Raw genomic sequence first — 1,344 nt, forward strand, 5'->3', positions numbered from 1 at the left:
GTAAGTTTGATACTTTAAATCCTGAATCAATTTTGCTATATTATTTATAGTGTTTGATTACTCGTTATCTATGATTGCTCGCCATTTTATTTATACAGACAACTAAATGATACTGATCCAAAATATAATTTCTTTGAATAAATTGCAATATTTTCTATTTGCATTAGAGGCATTAGAAAGATNTCGACAATAAATCTAAGACTGATGAATACTGATAATAAGTCAATATTTTCTATCTTTTTTTTCATATTTCACTCTGTTATAGCGCCATAAAATAATTATATTTTTTACATACCATAAGTTTATATGCAGCTTGCAGGGCTGCACCCAATGCACTATTTGTGTCATGAGTTCCTTGAAATTTTATGGGTAACTGAGTTAATAAATCTTTTACTAATTCTTCTCGTTCTTTTAAATTGACAATTAAATTCTCCGGGCATGGAAGAAATACATCTGTATAAATATTGTTTATGATTAATATAAAAATATAAAAATAATATGTAAATAATTATTAAAATGTAATATGTAAAGTTAAAAAATGGACATAATTTTACCATCGATATCAAGCATAATCATTTCCTGAGGTTGTGATACATTGTCAGGTATGCCAAAGAAGTGTATAGCAGAATCTACTGCTAAAAATCCTATTTGTGTTCTACTATCACCTGGCAGTCTTAATAATTCTTCTGAAATTACGTTGCAGACTGTGTTCAAGTAACCACTCTCTACTGCTAATCTCGAAACGTCCAAAACAAACAAATACACAGCTGGCTGTGGTGGACGTAGCTTAAACATATTTATTATTTTATTTAATTTTAAATACTTTTAATTTTTCATTTCAATTTGATAAATCTTAACGGTTTTTAAAAGAAATATTTATTAATTTAAAATATTTTTAATAAACAAAAGTAATTTATAAATATAAACAAAAGTAATTTATTAATAATTATTATAATTATTATAATAAGAATTTTAATTCCTATGCAATTTATGTATTATATTTAAATATATTTAAAATGTTTTTTTAACTTTTTTATGTTTCTATAAATTTTATTCCTTATTTATTATTTTTACCATATATTAACATATAGTTACCATATATTCACTAGATGCAATAAATTCAATTGTACTAGTTTTTACTTCTGGTCTTCTTGATGGATCTCCATATGATTTTGTTACAGGATCAAATTGAAATTCTTCTGGTACTATAAAAATATTATTAATATAAAACTTTTTTTTATTTTCTTTTATTTTTTTTATATTCATATAAAAATAATTTCATGTAAAATATATATCAAAAAAATTAATTAAATATATGTGTGTATATATATATATATATATATA

At 22.6% G+C, this 1,344-nt stretch overlaps 1 protein-coding gene across 1 annotated transcript in view; it reads right to left on the reverse strand.

Annotated features, from left to right (window-relative positions):
* LOC102681923 (protein transport protein Sec24B) overlaps window positions 1-1,344 on the reverse strand; it is a 9,437-nt gene that overhangs the window by 2,534 nt on the left and 5,559 nt on the right. Inside the window, exons 8-10 of the mRNA XM_031514502.1 lie at window positions 1,096-1,224; window positions 555-786; window positions 296-453 (exon numbers count right to left, since the gene is read on the reverse strand). Of these exons, the coding sequence (XP_031370362.1) occupies window positions 296-453; window positions 555-786; window positions 1,096-1,224 (519 nt within the window). The remainder of the gene's footprint in view (window positions 1-295; window positions 454-554; window positions 787-1,095; window positions 1,225-1,344) is intronic.

This window comes from Apis dorsata, unplaced genomic scaffold (genome assembly GCF_000469605.1).
Source record: "Apis dorsata unplaced genomic scaffold, Apis dorsata 1.3 scaffold_1028, whole genome shotgun sequence".
NCBI classification, from domain to species: domain Eukaryota; kingdom Metazoa; phylum Arthropoda; class Insecta; order Hymenoptera; family Apidae; genus Apis; species Apis dorsata.